The sequence below is a fragment of the Chelonoidis abingdonii genome, chromosome 3, assembly GCF_003597395.2.
Source record: "Chelonoidis abingdonii isolate Lonesome George chromosome 3, CheloAbing_2.0, whole genome shotgun sequence".
NCBI lineage: Eukaryota > Metazoa > Chordata > Testudines > Testudinidae > Chelonoidis > Chelonoidis abingdonii.
The window spans coordinates 10,542,031-10,556,751 of NC_133771.1; the positions used below are offsets into that span (position 1 = coordinate 10,542,031).

Genomic DNA, 14,721 nt, shown 5'->3' on the forward strand with positions numbered 1-14,721 from the left:
TTTGAAGTGTGAGTGTTGTCAAGGCACCAGCACTGGGAGAGAGCTCTCCCAGAGCTGTAGGTACTCCATCTCCCTGAGGGGATTAGTTCACAGCACTGTAACTTGCTGTGCTCAGGGGGATGTTTTTTCACACCCCTGAGCGAGAAAGTTGCAGTGCTGTGCCAGTGTAGCCAAGGCCTTAGCTTCTCAATCAGTTAACAGCTGAGCCTGTTTATTCACTGTGCTTGTTAAAACCCTGAGGCAGCTGCTGGACTCCTGAAGAACAAGTTGTGCACTGAGAGGCACTGCTTGCTTCAATCTTGAGCTGTCATAAATCACTGCTCCAGGCCAAGCATGTAAAAGAGGTGGAGCCAGAGCTGTTAAAGGGGGACTAGTGCCAGTTGCTGAAGGTCTCATGCCAGAAGAGTTTGAGGTAGGGAAGGATGAGGCCCTGCTTAGAGCAGCAGCCTGGCATTGTACATCTCAACTCAGTTTCATGCTGCACTACAGGCTCTTGTACAACTGTTACTGTAAGCACCTAAAGCCAACAGTGGAGGGTTTGACCACTTAGCTGGTGCCTAACCTTCACAGCACCTGAATTCCTGCTGGGGGGTATGCCCAAACCTCCCTCAGTCCCTACTGCCCCAGCTCAGCACAGGGGCTTGGATAAATCCAATTAGCTTACTTAACTCTGACCAAGTACTGGAGGGGGATCCAGGCAGGAGTGAGGTAGTGCAGAGGGGGGTTGTGAGGACAAACACTGAAGGTGGGAGGTGCTCAGCATAGTAATAGGGACCTTACAGCTTGCACAGGGTGGAACCCCTTTGTGAGAGGGATCACTTACCTGCAGAGATGAAATCACATCTTTTTGCCTATGCTCCACTTCAAGCCTAACCTGGGAGGCCCATTGAGAACTGAGTCCTATTACTGCCTCCAAGGACACAGTACAAGAGGTTGGAGAAATCTTTTATTGGCACAATTGTTCCATTCAGCTACACTGAAGCCATGTTACTAGTGGTTACAAACAGAAGTTAGAGTCCATCTTTAAACACAAAATGCAAGTCTACTCCACAGGTGTTGCCCTGCTCCTGCAGTGAGTAGCTCTCCAGTAAGCCAAACCTGCCCTCTGCTTTAAACACCACCAGGCTCTTCCAGCTTGTTACACTAGCAACAGTTAACTAAATTAGTGCCACCACCTCCCAGGCACACACCATTCTTCCTACATCCAATTCCAGCCCCCTTCCCCCTCCTCAGCTAAAATGTTAGCAATAACAGGTTTCCCTAGTTATTAAAAAAAAAAAAACTACTAAGATGGTTGTGTGTGAAAAGCTAGATTACTAGTCTCATAAGCTGCAAGTGTGTGAAGTGAGATGAAGTTACAGCTTGACTACACAGGCCATTAGGACCACAGACGTGACTCTTAAAGCATTCTAACATGGATTAATTTGTCCAGGTAGACCCTGCTGGTGTGTGCTCAACCTTAACCTAGTTCCATTTCTAGGTTAGTGCACTTTAAAAGCCTCACCCCTGGAGCATGCATTCCCCTACCATACAGACAAGCCTTTAGAATCATACAGAACCCTTTTCTCCTACCCAGCCTGAATTCAAATTTGCAGTCACTAAAGCACCATAGGACAGAACTGCCATTGCAGACTCAGCCTACTGCCCAAAGGTTGCTTTCAACCAATCTGCTGAACCACACTCTGAGATAAGCATCTGCCAGAAGAAGAGGCAGCAACCCTGCCCAATTAATTTTATCCGCAAGCCCCACATTGACCTTCATTCAAACACCACAGTTGCTTTAGTTCAGTTAGATGTTCTTAGCATCCATGTGCCAGCATAAACAGGCTAGTTCATCACATCACCCACCAGACCTGTAATAACTGGTTGAGGAGCCAAGTGGTTTATTTTAAAAAAAATTATAACACTAAACAGAAAAGCAGAGGAAGATATTTATGAAAAGCTTAGTTGTAAGAGAGCCTTGTTCTACTCCATCCAGAGCCAGCTCCTCAGTGATGTCATTAATAGGCTCCCCCCAGTCAGGAAACAAGGTTAGCAAATAAACCTAGGCATATGTTTTCAGAAGTGCATGTGCAATGTTTATGCCATAGACAAGGGTTGGCACATACTCACTTCTGAGCAGCTAGCTCTCTGGGCACACAGCAGTGCAGAAGTCAAACTTGGGGACAGCAGCAATGCAGCAGCATGCATCCTCTCAGAGATGGAAGAGACCCCCTAGGTCATCCAGTCCTGCCTCCCAGACCATGCAGGTACTTTGGCCTATCCTGGTGTGTTTCCAAAATGAAGTGATTGCTTCACCCAAGCTTGGACAAGAGGGTTCACTGAACAAGGCTGGTAAAAACCAGTTTCTCAGTCACTCCAATATTGTGGTGAGTGATGAGCTATGTCACTTCTAGCTCAATCCTTTGAGAAAGGAATGCTCGTGTGTAGCGAAGCCACACAAACTGGCTTGGGAGCAGAGAGCTCCAGTAGAAAAGGCAGCTAGCGCATGGATACTGAAACCACCTCCTTCATCCCCATCACACAACTAAACAAGATAAAAAGATTTTAATAAGTAGCTTCAACCATAGTCTCAAGAGTGCAGGCTCTGTGCCCAGCCTGCTCCTGGATATAAGAATCAGAGGCGTGATTATTTGTAGTTTGATCTCTTCAGTTGCACCCAAGCCAGGGGGTTAGATCCTCTTCCAGTACAGTTCTGTTTTGGGGATGCCAGCCACTATCTCTGATTCGATTCCGCAGTGGTCCTGCCCTCGGAGGATTTTAAAGAAACCTAGAGAGGTTTTAAAGAGAGAGTCACTAATCCCACATGGGAGAGGGAAAAAAAAAAAAAGTCAGTCAACCTAGGGCATTCTTACTCTCCAGACTGGCATCAAACACTCCCTGTGGCGTGATGGCTCGAGTTCCTTCTAGGCATGAGAGCCCCAGGCACTCTTCTCGACTTGTTAGCGGATGTATGCTCAGTTCCTGCACGTCTGCTGAGGCCCCCTGTTACTCACAGGTCAGCTCCCCATGTCAGGCCAGGTGAGATCCTTTTATTATGCTTAGGAGGGCCATAGAGTGCCTCAACCATTGGATTTAGCCCCTTTCCACCCCTGGAGGGAGCTCTGACAAGGAACTAAGGCATAGGGTAGAGAACGACTTGGCCCAGGATCACACAGGAAGTCTAACTAAGCCTGGAACTGAACCTATGAACCCCCTGCCCAGTGAACTACCCACTACACCACCCTTCCCTTCCCCAGCAGAGTTGCTTCAGCCACCGTTTCTCCTCTCTGGTGTCAGTCACACAATTAAGGGCCTGAAGGCTACTGATCAGCTACTTCCATCTCAGCTCGCCCCCTGGTCTGAAGCCATGGGGCAGGGAAGGCTCACCAAAACCCAAACCCAAGGGACTTCCATGGGTCCAAAATGCCACTGGGAGGGACTTCCTAGCTGACCTTGGGCAAGTCCCTGTCTCAGTTTCCCCTCAGTGGAGGAGGAGGCTTCCCTGTTTCAAAGGGGTGTTATGAGGACAGATGGAAGATGCTCTGAGCACCAGGGTGAGGAAAGCCCCAGAAAAGCTTATACAGGCAGGCTCAGTCAGTATCTGGACAGCCCTTCTGGAGACACCAAATCACCCATGTCCTATAGGGTCATACAACCAGATCAGCAGCTCTGCATGAAATGCCCACTGCACAAGCTCATGGACCATGCAGGGTTTAGCTCCAGGCTCTGCCAGCTAGGTCAGTACTTTCCTGCTACACAAACAGAATCTGGCTATTCTTAGCCAGCCTGCTAGAAGGAAGAGAAGGTCTTCTCTAAACTCCTGCTTCCTGTGAGTGCTCCAGTTATACCAAGGTTTAAAGATAGGGAGATAAACCTCCTAGAAAGAGAAAACAAATCCACCATTTTGGTCTGCTCCAAAGTACACCCTGGCTGCTTACCATTGTCACCCCAGTCAGTGTTCCAGGAGTTTGCAGCCAGCCAGTAGGGGGTGCCATTTTCTACACCCCAGCCAAGGATTCTGATAGCATGGCCACCAACCTCTCCTCCGGAGACATGCTGGTAAACACCTGCAGGGGGTGATATGAAATGAGGAGATCCTAGTCAAGGGCCCCAGTTTTCTTACTGTGGACTCCAGCTGGGGTGGGCAGTCTTAAACTAATGTAATGACATCAATTCTATTTCAAGTTCTTATGGTATCAGAGCACCAAGAGATGAAGAAAGCACAAATGAGGGGTAAGATTTTTTTTAAAACAACGAACATTTTTGGGCAAGGCAATCTTCATTCAAACACACACCTGAAGTTATGAAAGTTCTCTCAGTACAAAACCAGAGGTGACTTTCCTAGTATTGCCAAACTCCAGAGAGGCCTTGGGGCTTTGTGTGTTCCTCACACACTGCACAGCCAAGTCTCAAAGGAAGCAGCAAACACTCAATCCATGTTCGAAGACGGCTGAGGGAGAGGAGTGCGTGAGTGGGGAAGAATTAGTCTAAAGAGGCAGCAGTCTTGGTGAACTGGGAGTCATGATCTCAGTGCCCACTTTGGGCACTAACTCCCTGGGGTGCCCTTAGGCAAGGCACTTGGTCACTTGAAGATAATGACCTGTTTGGGTGCCTGACTTGGGCCTGGTTTTCAGAGGTGTCAAGCATCCATGACTCCCATAGGGATCAGCAGAAGCTATGGCTGAAAGCCTCTGGAAGCTGTGTCCAAGGTCTCACGTTAGGCTGCCCTTTAAAATTTGGCTAAACCTCTGCCTCAGTTTCCCCAAATACGTGATAAACTACAATGAGGAGGGCCAGGCATGCACCCAAGATAACAGTATGTGCCTTACCCTGTGTGAAGTGTCACACTTGCGCAGCATGTTGATTTTAAAGGCCAAGAGAGGGTGCCTGTGATCAGTCTAATATTCCTCCTAATGCAACCCAGAGAACTTCACCCAGCATCACCCACCCCCTCTGTCTGTGAAGCATTTGCTTAGCTAACACGCCAAGGCCTGGTCGTAATGCTTACCAGACTTGTACATGAGGAAGTCCTCGTACACAGCAAATGCTCCCTCTACTGGGCCATTCTTGTAGATCTCAGCCATTATCTCCTTCTCGCTGCGAGGGACGTTGTAAGACGTAGCTCCTGCAGAGCAGAAGCAGATATACCTCAGAAGTTGTGGGCACCTACATCAACTCACCCAGACCCACTGGAAGCTGCAGCGGTTAGCCTGGGGGTCAGCAACCTTTCAGAAGTGCTGTGCCAAGTCTTTTATTCACTCTAATATAAGGTTCTGTGTGCTAGTCATACATTAATGTTTTTAGAAGGTCTCTTTCTATAAGCCTATTATATAACTAAACTATTGTTGTATGTAAAGTAAATAAGGTTTTTAAAATGTTTAAGAAGCTTCACTTAAAATTAAATTAAAATGCAGGGCCCCCCGGAGGGGTGACCAGGGCCCGGGCAGCGTGAGTGCCACTGAAAATCAGCTCGTGTGCTGCCTTAGACACGTGCCATAGGTTGCCTACCCCTGGGTTAGCCTCTAGTATCTTCACTGGGAGCCAGTCTGCTGTGAGGTCCATGCGGGACCCTGCCGTTGAGGGGTGAGCGTACCCCTGAGCACTGGAGGATGTGAAATCAGAAACCACTAATTGACTTTGCTCCCAGTCAAAAACAAAAGGAGGACAATGGTCAGTCAAACTGGTTGCGCCACGCTTCACTACCCCTCGTGGCAGGGGACGAGTTTCCTCCATCTCACAGATTTAAACTTTCCTGCATAGTAAAGGAAAGCTGCTGTCTGCTCTAGCAGGAAAGGGCTCATCAAACAGCATCATGCCACTCTAGATACCGATTTGCCAGTGCAGTTTACAGACACTTTGAGATGCTGGATATTGGGCTCTTCTGCAGGGATACGGCTAAACAGAACCTCCTGCAAACCCTAGAGTGCCCAGCACAAGTGAGAGCAGAATGTGCCTCAGTTTCACCATCTGGCTAAGCCAGAGTACAGGGACACACACGGAGAGTTCAGGGAACTTCCAATATGGGGTTCACTCTGTCAGCTGAGGTTAGTCTGTGCCAAACAACAAATCCAGCTGGGAAAGGAGGATTCAAGGCAAGGGATCCTGGAGAACGTGAATATCCCAGGACCAGAGACCTCCCTAGAGCCAGTGGAAGTTCTGCCGAGTGCCCTCTGCACTGAGTTCTATGCCTGCACAGCACCACGGCAAGGACACTGCTGGGGCTTGGTCGGGTGCCTGCAGATGTCAGAGCTCCAGAGCGCAGGGCCCGTGCACTCGGAATGGCTCTCCCGTGAAGAGATGCAATAGAGGGCTCCCATGCGGTTCCTCTTCTCTCAGCAGGGACATGTTTTTACTGTGGTTCTAAGCAGTCACCCGTCCACCCACAGCCAGAGGGTCTCACACTGGTCTGAGGACACTAGTTGCTGGCCCATGGGGCGCTGGCTCTCCTTGTTTCTAGCTGCTGCAGCACATTAAAAAGCAATAGCTCAAACTACACTGGAAACCCAAGCGCCCTGGTTGCCAGAGGGACATTCCACCCCTGCACAGAAAGGCCAGTGGTTGCAACACACCTTTTCATTAAAGATATCAGCCATGCTAGGTGTTGTCAGTAGCTACCGGGCTTAGCAGTACCTGGAAGTACTTTGGTTCAGGCTTCAGGCTTCAGACTAGGCCCCTGACAATAGTTTATATTTCAGGGCCTCATCTTACTACACTAGGGACCTGAATACTACTGTTCACGTAATGCTCACAACTCCCAGCGACAGGCTATGAGCCAAGCCCACGGTTCTGACCCGGCACAGGAGGGCCTTTCAGCCTTTAGGAATCTAAAGGCAAGAGAAGTGCACTGGTAGGCTGGGGCAAATGGCTTCCTCTTACCAAAGTGTTTGTCACTCTCATATGAAGGTGAGTAGCCTGCTTCACAGTGTCTGTCGCACCTTGGGGTGTCCCCTTGCTCCCCAGTGCACGAGGGTCGAGACCCATTGATGTGGTGCTCACATGGAGGAATGGAGTATGGTCTGCAGCCTGTTGGGTTAGACAGAAGAGGTCAGACAGCTTCTCCCCAACCAACCTCTTTCAGAGGCTGCTCTCCCACAGTGCTGCAGGGCCCCACGTACTCCACCACTCCACGGCCCCTTGCCCCAACACTCTCAAATCCCTAAATGTAAAGTGATGCGCTGATATCTTCTGGAGTCTGCCTGAAACAGCTCCTTCTGCAGACATATAACCTACCCATTATCTCATGGTGTTAACTCTGAAACCTAACGATAAACCAAGTCACATCTCTGATACGTCCACTGCTGATGGATAGAAATGAACAGCCAGCAAATGCACTCAGCCCACATACTCAACCTCCTTTATGCCTCCCTAGGGTCAAGCATCCCCAACTCAGTTACTGGCACTTCCATCCCCTCCACCATGTCTAACTGGGTCGTCAGTATAAGAGTCAGCAGCATGATCAAACTTGACACAAATATTAACATGACAAGTGATGTATTAACTTTCATAATTCAAATGTTTAACACTGCCGCAGAGATCCCAGCCTGCTGCAGAATCTAGGGACCTTTGGGATTTAGGTCCAGTTTACCATGAGGGCCTGGCAATTATGCACCACAAACCCTCCAGTACGTGGGGAAGAGAATGACTCATGGCGACTTGCCTGTGCTATCCTAAGGGACAGGTCTCTGCTAGAGCCAAACCTTCCATGTCTACATTCCTTACATCAGAGTCATTCGTCATCTCTAGAAGAAGAACTAGTAGCTGGTCCCTAGTGAGACAGCTGGAGCTGCCCTGCGTTTGTTTATGAATGCTGTGGCTGTGTTTAAGGATGGTTACCATGCACGTATATGTGGACTGATTGTCTGCTAATGCAAAGAGGGTGGCAGTGTGGACATGTATCCTTCCCACTACGCTTTAAAAACACACACTAGAGCTGCCTCCAACATCCTCGCCAGCTCTAACTGGCAGCAGAGCCAAGCTCAAGAAAGGGAGGGAGAAAGCCTCTGGCTGCATTTAAAAGTCAGTCCCTCAAGGGCAGAGAGAGAGAGAGAGAGAGAGAGAGCGCCATGCTGAACCCAGACCTTGAGGGATGAGGCAGGGTGGGAGTAAGACCAACAGGCAGGGCCGGCTTTAGGCCAATTCCACCAATTCCCCTGAATCGGGCCCCGCGCAAAGTGAGAATCTCTTCCCTGGCTAGAGGCGCCTTTTAAGTTTTTACTCACCTGGCGGTGCTCCGGGTCTTCTGCGGCACTTCGCCGGCAGGTCCTTCAGTGCCGCTGAAGACGTGGAGCAAGTGAAGGACCCACCGCCGAAGTCTTGGAGCACTGCTCAGTGAGTACAAGCCCCACATGTTTTTTGGTTTTTTTTTTCCTGTCATCCCTGCCAGGGCCCCATCAAAACTGTTTGAATTGGGCCCCGCACTTCCTAAAGCTGGCCCTACCAACAGGCCCAGGTAAGACAGACACCTTCTGGTTTTAAAAAAAATTCTCCTCTTACGCTTCGTTCAGTGGCTACACAAACAATATTTGGGTTTTCAAAATGGTTGTTTCGTGTCACTGTGCTCACCACAGGTCACAAAGGGAAGAACCACTGGGGCAAAGGGCTGCAGGGCTGCTGGAGTCATGCACAAGGGACTGCAGCCCAGGACCCTGTGGGATTCTACCCCAAGGAAGGAGAGGGCATAAGGCCTCATGCTTGTTTCAGGGTGTGTGGGTGGGTGCTTTCAGAGGCTAGCCCTTTAACCACGACACCCACATAGTTCAACTCCCTTGGTTAGCACTGACAGCCTGCATGGCTTCTGGCTTACCCACGTGGGAGTCATAGAGCCCGCCAGACACCAGGCCTTCCTCAGTCCAGTACGCCCACGCTCCAGAAGGATAGCCACCATTACACCTGCAAGAGCCACCACGGACACATCAATCACAAATCCCAGGCACAGTGCTTAGCTTCTACATAGGTGGGTGAAGATGTCTGGCACAGCCAGGGGGCCGCTTTCGACACAAGCCAGTTCATCTAGCAACACTTGAGAATTCAGATGCTCAGTGACTATGGAAGTGGATCGCTGATGGTCAGGCTCCCGCTACAATAGAACTGTTACAGCTTGGAGTAGCCAGGTGGATGAAAGGGTTACTCCTAGCTGTTTTGCCTCTATATCTCAGTGCTTAAAGGAGGGTAGCAATACATAGCCCCTCTTTACAGATGGGGAAACTGAGGCACGGAGGTGAAGGGACTTGCTCATGGTCCCGCAGCAGGCTAGTGGCAGAGCTGAGGACAGAGCCTAGGTCTCTCAAGTCCCAGTCAGTACTCTGGCCAAGGCCTCCTCTTCGGTTACAAGCAGCATCTGCAGCCTGCGTCACCTTTTCATCAGCTGCTTTGCACGCCTCTGCCCCCAAGGAACACTGTGCCCACTCGACTGAAGGTGAACTGGAACGAGGCCATACAGTCAGTAGCGACAGGAAGAGAACCCAGGAGTCCTGACTTCCAAACTCCTGGGCAAAGAGGCAGGGCTTGCTCTGCACTCTCCAACTGTAACTCTTCAGTTTGTCCATGACGTGAGACAGGAAAATACAGCAACACGAGGGTCAGCACAGGGCCCAGGTGGTCACAGACCCCGATCCTGCAGACACTTCCACACATGGTTAACTCAAAGGACAGGAGCGGTCCCCTGCAGCAAAAGGGAGTCCACACGTGCTCACAGCTAAGACCAGGCACAATCTGCTTGCAGGTCAAGGCTTCACACTAACTCCCTCTCATGCAGGGTGTGACGTTATTGATATAAACTGGGACCATATAGAACATGGGTTGCAACCACGGTTCTGTAGTGGCACCAAATCCTATGTAAAGGGGGTCATATAAGGTGTCTAAGACCAGGTTACGGTTAGCTGGTTATGATTAATGCTGTCTGTAATCTGTATCATTTCTGTAGTTGAAGTTAAGAATATTGCTGTGTATTATCTGTATTTTCAAACTGTTCTGTGTTACGGAAAAAGTCTCAGACAAGCTGTGTCAGCTCTGCTTACTGCTTGATGCCATTAAGGACCATCAAGTACAACAATGACCCATCGAGAGAAAGGCGGAATACGCTGACTCACTGGAGTGAGCAGAACTGGCCCATGTGACTGTAAACTCCATTTTGCTGTCAACTTTCCACAGTAGGAACCAAGGAGTGTTCTACACCTGGAAAAGTCTATATAAGGCGAAGGCCTGATTCCATTTTGTCTTCATCCTGCTTCTTACCTCTGGAGGGACTTTGCTACAATCTGAAGCTCTGCACAAAGGACTGATGACCCATCCCAGCGGGGGATGTTCTCCAAGACTGGATTTAAACCTGCAGTTTACTTCATCACTGCTACAAGCCTGAACTAAGGACTTTGCCATTACTGTATGTAATTGATTCAGTTTAACCAATTCTAGCTCTCACCTCGATCTTTTTCCTTTTATGAATAACTTTAGATTTTAGATCTAAAGGATGGCAAACAGCGTGATTGCTGTAAGATCTGAGGTGCATATATTAACCTGGGTCTGGGCTTGGTCCTTGGGATCGAGAGAAAACCTTTTTCTTTTACTGGGTGTTGTTTTCATAACCATTCATCCCCAGGACGTGTGGGACTGGTGGTGATACCGGCAGACTGGAGCGTCTAAGGAAATTGCTTGTGTGACTTGCGGTTAGCCAGAGGGTGACACCGAAGTCTGTTGTCTGGCTGGTTTGGTTTGCCTTAGAGGTGGAAAAACCCCAGCCTTGGGCTGTGACTGCCCTGTTTGAGCAATTGGTCCTGATTTGGCACTCTCAGTTGGGTCCCGCCAGAACCACATCGTCACACAGGGTCTTCCACCAGCCAGGCAAAGGTGACACCCTGGAGTTTGCACGATTTAATATTTCTGCCAATGTTCCAGTTTGGAGAGGAGTCACAGAAAAGCGTGGCTGTAACTCTGAAGCTTCTAGTTCCAACTCAAAAGGGGAGAGTATAAACTCATTCCATTTCTGTCAAAGCCTCAATTTAGGGAGCTGGCCTGGAAGTTGCAAGTTAGATCTAGGACTTTACATAGCTGTAAGATCTGCAAGGACCAGCACTAAGATGGAGCAAAAAGATGGAAGTCTTTTCTTCAATACCACCTTCTTCCAAGGTTCTAATAACCTTGCCACTTGGCAAGTCGGGCTACAGCTGGTTTGAAATCCCCCTGCATGCCTGCTTATGTCAGTACAACACAGAAAGGAGAAGGAATGGCGCTGAGACACTAGGGCCAACGGGTCGACAGTTCAGAGGCACAGTGAGTACCAGAGGATGGAAGGGAGCTAGTCGAGCTGGAACACTGCAGAGGTGCAGGGTTTGAGCTGTTGAGCACGCATCCAACCACCATGGAGGTTTTGCTCCATTGGTTTCCCCTCGAGCCCAGAGAGATGCCTGATGAGCATTCCCAAAGGTCCTTGGCAGCATAGCAGAGAACACAACGTCTCCCTTTTATGCCCTAGGCGCTACACAAAACATTCATATTTATTGATCCTAGACTGGAGAGTCGGGGAGGTCAGTGCAGTGCATGGTCTGGCTCATTGGTTTCTATTCCGGCCTGGCAAAAAGGTCCTGCTAGGCATTTCTTTGAAGCATGAGAATCACTCACCCCATCCCACATTTGAAGCCACAACAAGACAGCAGATCTTCTGCTGAGATTTCCACATTTATCTTGCCGTTGGTGTGCACACAGACTCTGTCCGAAATGGCCTCCACCGCACCAAATGCCTACAAAACACAGAGGGAAGAGCATCACACACCCTCCAAGGGAAGGGGAGGGGCTGTTTGCTACTAAGGAGACACAACTGGACCACGCACTAAGGTGGCTCCAGCCCCAAGGGAATTTGTTCTGACTGTGGTGATGGCTGGCTGGGCCGGAGAGGTATGGGGGCAAGGCTGCACATATTGGGCTGATGGACATTCCATCCAGTTTGCAAATAGAGCCACATATCTTTAGAGAGCCAACTGCAGGTGGCTGTTAAGTTCACTACTAGGTAAAAGCAGCACTGTATCCCTCCTCAACACGTGGACCACGGATCACTGCGCAGGGCTATTCTAAGACGGAGTTTTTATGAGTGCATGTCCCAGTCCAGTTGTTTGGAGACAGAGATGCTACCGCAGCCCATGGAGGCTTGGATTCCCTTGAAAATATAAAGGCAGCATAGATCACACACATTCACCTTCAATCTCTCTCAGGGAGAGATAGCTCAGTGGTTTGAGCATTGGTCTGCTAAACCCAGGGTTGCGAGTTCAATCCTTACGCGGGCCATTTAGGGATCTGGGGCAAAAATCTGTGTGGGGATTGGTCCTGCTTTGAGCAAGGGGTTGGGCTAGATGACGTCCTGAGGTCCCTTCCAACCCTGATATTCTGTGACCTCTCACTGCACAGACTGACAGGTCCCCTCCTTTTGTGTGAGACACGAGACCTTGCACTCCAGTGATTATGCCATGTGTTGAGACAGGTTCTCTGCAGTTTAAATGACAAACCCACACATCCCTGGAGTAATTCTGAGCTTGTTCTGTGCATGCAGAGCTAATTAAGCCACCAGAAACAACAGCAGTTAAGCTGCAGTCGCACAGGCAGTGGCCCGAGCTAGCCCTGTCTGCCCAGGACTCTGGGTACAGACTCGAGTGGCAAGCCCACACTGCTACAGCTTTACTGCTATTGTTACTGAAGCTAGCTTTGATCTCGCTCGTTCAGGTACATCGACGCTGCTGCAACCCTAGCTGATCACAGGGTAGACCAACCCTTTAACAGTATGATCCTCTTACCCAACAAGAGCCACAGGAGCCCTGGTCTCTGATCTCGTTAATGGTTGGACAATTTGGCCACTGTGCCCGGGAGTCAAAGCTGTCTGGCAAGTTCACGTCTCCAGCAAACTCTGCCCTGTAATGGGAGACAGGCATCCAGGTTACATGGAGAATTAATGTTGTAAGACCAAGTTAACAGAAACTGATGTTTCTACACTGACTCTTTAGAAGAGACCCAAGACAAATGTCTCAAGGTTGAGCAGTTAGATACTCAATGACTAGGGGGTTCAGGGTAGAGCAAACCCCACCACACAGCTCTGAGCCCAGAGCAGAGGTACGATGCAGGGGGAAGAGGAGCGCTGTAGGTCTTTCATGGCCTGGAAACACCTCTCCTCTCCCACCCCTCAAAAGAGCCTCAAGTGTTACACTCTACTGTACACTCTACTGTACAGCAGAGCCCCATTTATCCAATCTAGTTGGGACCGGGCCAGATCAGATAATCTGAAACACGGATAATCCAGAGAATGGGAAGTGCAAGGCTGCAGCGCCACCTAGTGGCCATAAGTATCAGAGGGGTAGCTGTGTTAGTCTGGATCTGTGAAAGCAGCAGAGAATCCTATGGCATCTTATAGACTAACAGACGTTTTGGAGCGTGAGCTTTCGTGGGTGAATACCCACTTTGTCAGACGCAGGTAGGACCTGCGTCTGACGAAGTAGGTATTCACCCACGAAAGCTCACGCTCCAAAACGTCTGTTAGTCTATAAGGTGCCACAGGATTCTCTGCTGCTAGTGGCCACAGTTGAGATGGCCCACTTCTGGACCTGCGTGCATTGGTTGTTTGGTCAATACAGAGAGCAGAATGGTCGGATAAATGGTGTTTTACTGTAGCTCGATTCACAGATTAAGGCCAGAAGGGTCCACTGCACTTCTCATCTGGCCTCCTGCAAAATAAGGCTGGAAAATTCCACCACACGATTTCTGCATCCAGGCCATAACTTCCAGCTGAGCTAAATGGACACTGGCTGTGTAAATATAAGCAGGGTTCTGAAAGCGCAGGAGTGGGTGTTAGGTCTGGGTTCCATTCCCAGCACTTCCAAACTTCTGGTAAGTTGCTGGACAAGTCGCTTTGCTTCGGTTCTCCCCCGACCCCATGTCTATAAAGATACAGGGTGCTGTCTGGGAGCACAGCACGGATTTTCGGATGAGGGAGCTATCGAAGCACACTGCATTATTAAGAGACAGGTGCAGGAAAGAGCAAGGAAAGGTGTGGAGGCTTGGACAGAGAAGGATGGTCCTAGTCAGCCCCAAGTTTGAGTTTCCCACATCCTCAAAAAACACTAAACGCTGCCAGCATTAGCCAAGGTCTGGAGGGAGTTCCGTTCAGTTACCCAGCAAGGGATCTCCACAACACTAGGCTCCTGTGCCGGGAAAGGCTGCCAGAGGTACAGTGGAGAGGGAAGAGGAGGATCTGAAGCATTGTAGGTGTTTTCTGGCCTGGAAACACCTCTCCTCTCCAACTCTTCAAAAGAGCCTCAAGTGTTACACCCCACAGCACTCACCTCACCGGCAGTTTGGGCCCATGCAGGAACGTGCCACACAGTTTCTTCACATAACTCATGTCAGTATTGCGGAAATTGTGCCCAGCCTGGGGAAGAGAGAGAGAGGCCTGAACCCCAACATGCACACGTCAGCATCACCGGGCCATTCCAGGAGGACGCCAAGAGCATTTTCAGGGTAACACGCCTGTGTCATAAACAGATAGCTAAGGGTAATGTTTTTTCACCTGTAAAGGGTTAACAAAGGCAACCAAAACACCTGACCAGAGGACCAATCAGGAAACCGGATTTTTCAAAGCTCAGGGAGGAAATGTTGGGTCTGTGTCTTTGTCTGTCTCTCGGCTATGAGAGGGATCTTCTCTATTCCAAGCTTCTAATCTTCAGTTTCCAAGTTGTAAGTACAAAGGTAGAAAAGACAGTAAGCTTT

General features: G+C 49.6%; 1 protein-coding gene across 2 annotated transcripts in view; it reads right to left on the reverse strand.

The window, feature by feature from the left end:
* Positions 1–933: 933 nt before the first annotated feature.
* The window catches only part of CTSB (cathepsin B), a 31,959-nt gene continuing 18,171 nt past the window's right edge, over positions 934–14,721 (reverse strand). For both annotated transcript variants that reach the window (XM_075063601.1, XM_032763520.2), the window contains 8 exons: positions 14,298–14,383; positions 12,759–12,873; positions 11,596–11,714; positions 8,786–8,871; positions 6,859–7,005; positions 4,991–5,107; positions 3,921–4,049; positions 934–2,770 (listed from right to left, as the gene is read on the reverse strand). In XM_075063601.1, the coding sequence (XP_074919702.1) occupies positions 2,673–2,770; positions 3,921–4,049; positions 4,991–5,107; positions 6,859–7,005; positions 8,786–8,871; positions 11,596–11,714; positions 12,759–12,873; positions 14,298–14,383 (897 nt within the window). In that variant the 3' untranslated portion in view covers positions 934–2,672. The remainder of the gene's footprint in view (positions 2,771–3,920; positions 4,050–4,990; positions 5,108–6,858; positions 7,006–8,785; positions 8,872–11,595; positions 11,715–12,758; positions 12,874–14,297; positions 14,384–14,721) is intronic.